General features: G+C 40.8%; 1 protein-coding gene across 1 annotated transcript; it reads left to right on the forward strand.

Annotated features, from left to right (window-relative positions):
• The first annotated feature begins 249 nt into the window (after positions 1-249).
• Positions 250-1,995, forward strand: LOC147853288 (putative sugar phosphate/phosphate translocator At5g25400). The gene is made up of 2 exons (XM_087333293.1): positions 250-403; positions 652-1,995. The coding sequence occupies exon 2, from the start codon at positions 749-751 to the stop codon at positions 1,799-1,801; it is 1,053 nt and encodes a 350-aa protein (XP_087189419.1). The 5' UTR covers positions 250-403; positions 652-748; the 3' UTR covers positions 1,802-1,995.
• The last annotated feature ends 425 nt before the right edge of the window (positions 1,996-2,420 follow it).

Here is a 2,420-nt window from a genome sequence, read left to right on the forward strand (position 1 = left end):
ATACATACATACATACATACATACATACATACATACATCTACAAGAATATGTACATAGATACATATACATACATACATACATACATACATACACACACATACACACACATACTATATACATATACATACATACATACATATATATGAGAAAACAAAAATAGCAGAAAAGAACAAATCTTCATCTCCTCCACCTCCTCCTTTTGATCTTGCATCTGTTCTGCTCTGCTCTGCTCTGCTCTGTTCTCAAATCATGGCCCAGTTATCAGGATCAGGATCAGGATCAGGTTCAGCTCTCCTCTCCTGCTCAGGTTTATTCGATTAAGGGGTTCTTCCCTCCCCATTCCCCCTTTTAATCTTCTCCGAGCTTCTTCACCCTGCACAAAAAAATCAACCACCAAAAAAGGTATTTCTTTCTTTTCTTTCCATTCCCGCTCTCTCAACTTTTTTGGGTTTTTTTTTCTCAGAAGAGAGCACACGTTTTTCTTTTAAAGCTTTTGTTTCTGCTGTCCTCTGCCTTGAAGAGGAGATCAGATCTTCCTTAGAAAGGAAACATTACAGATATTTGGAGTTTTTTCTATTTTCCTGCAAGTTTTTTGAGCCAGGATTTAGGGTTGATTCTTCTGGGTATATATATATATATATTCTTTGCAGGAATTTTGTGGTGCAAATTCTGTCCACTGTTTCATTCTCCTCCCACAAATTAGGGTCTCTTGTGTTATTCATTTTTCTTGATTTTCATCTCCCTTCAATGGCTGGACTGGGCAACATCAACAACGCAGGCCTAATACGGAAAATTCTTCTAAGTTATCTCTATGTGGGAGTATGGATCTTCTTAAGTTTCACTGTCATAATCTTCAACAAATACATTCTTGACAAGAAGCTGTACGATTGGCCATACCCGATAACCCTAACCATGATTCACATGGCCTTTTGCTCGAGCATCGCCTTCATACTTGTCCGCGTATTCAAACTCGTGGACACCATATCCATGACCAAAGATATTTACCTTTCGTCGGTGGTTCCCATCGGTGCCTTGTACGCGTTAAGTCTTTGGCTATCGAATTCGGCCTATATATATCTGTCGGTTTCGTTCATACAAATGCTCAAAGCCCTGATGCCCGTGGCAGTTTACTCGATCGGGGTTTTCCTGAGGAAAGAGACATTCAAATCAAACACTATGCTTAATATGGTGGGTATCTCGATCGGTGTGGCCGTGGCCGCCTATGGAGAGGCCATGTTCAATGGATGGGGTGTTATTCTTCAACTCGGGGCAGTTGCTTTCGAAGCCACACGGCTTGTGTTGATTCAAATCCTTCTCACATCGAAAGGTATAACCTTAAACCCTATTACTTCTCTCTACTATGTGGCTCCTTGTTGCTTGGCTTTCTTATCGATCCCATGGGTATTGGTCGAGTATCCGGCCCTCGTCGCCACGTCATCATTCAAGTTTGATTATTTCATCTTCGGGACCAATTCGGCATGCGCCTTTGCGCTAAATCTGGCAGTTTTCTTGCTTGTGGGGAAGACGTCGGCCTTAACTATGAATGTGGCGGGGGTTGTGAAGGATTGGCTTCTGATCGCGTTCTCTTGGTCGGTGATCAAGGATCGAGTCACGGCCCTTAATTTGTTCGGCTATGGCCTTGCCTTCCTCGGAGTTTGTTACTATAACCACTGCAAGTTGCAAGGGATGAGGGCTAAAGAGACGCAAAAGAAGGCTAGCGAAGTAGATGAAGAATCCGGAAGGTTATTGGAGCAGCTTGGTGATTCTGAGAAAGAAGGCAATGCCGGGGAGAAGAAATAGAGACGCAATGATATATCGTGGGATTCCTTTCCCTTTTCGGGTTTTTGTTTCTTGTTTTTCGTTTTTTTCGGATACACGTTTCTCTTTTTTTTGGCTAGTTATTTACTGTATTGCAAAAACACAATTGATCATGAGAGATGTATACCAAATAGTAAAAGATCAATGATCAGAGTAGAAAAGTCTTGCATCTTAAAGGAGTTATCAGTGGGTTATTTTCTCTTTTGTGTTCGGAAATCTGGTTGTGAAAAATAGGGGGAGAAGTTGAAGCTAGGTTATATGCATTGGTTTGGAAGCTTTATGGAGCAGTTATTGTGTGGGAGAAAAGGAGGGGCATGGAGTTTCAAGAGGGATCAGAAAACAGTAGATAGTTTTCTGCTCATCACGATGGATGGATGCATTTGTATGGCTGAAATTGGACTGCAATTTTTTGATGAATGGCTTTATACTAGCCGAACTTCAGTACAAAATAACCCATGTGGCTTTTTATTGCATTTGCATTGATCTTTAGCATGAAGAAATTCAAAGCTATCCTTAAATGAAGTATTAGTGCAGATGGCTTAACTTTTAGAGAAATAATGCAAAATGCTGTAAATGGTTGTTTTTGTGATAGGACATGCTT

Source organism: Azolla caroliniana, unplaced genomic scaffold (genome assembly GCF_043228905.1).
Source record: "Azolla caroliniana isolate FFs.n. ecotype wild unplaced genomic scaffold, voAzoCaro1.0.p SCAF_17, whole genome shotgun sequence".
Taxonomy (NCBI): Eukaryota; Viridiplantae; Streptophyta; class Polypodiopsida; order Salviniales; family Salviniaceae; genus Azolla; species Azolla caroliniana.

Excerpts from the sequence above, each read along its gene's own strand:
- LOC147853288 (XM_087333293.1), top strand. The coding sequence starts at position 749 with ATGGCTGGACTGGGCAACATCAACAACGCAGGCCTAATACGGAAAATT.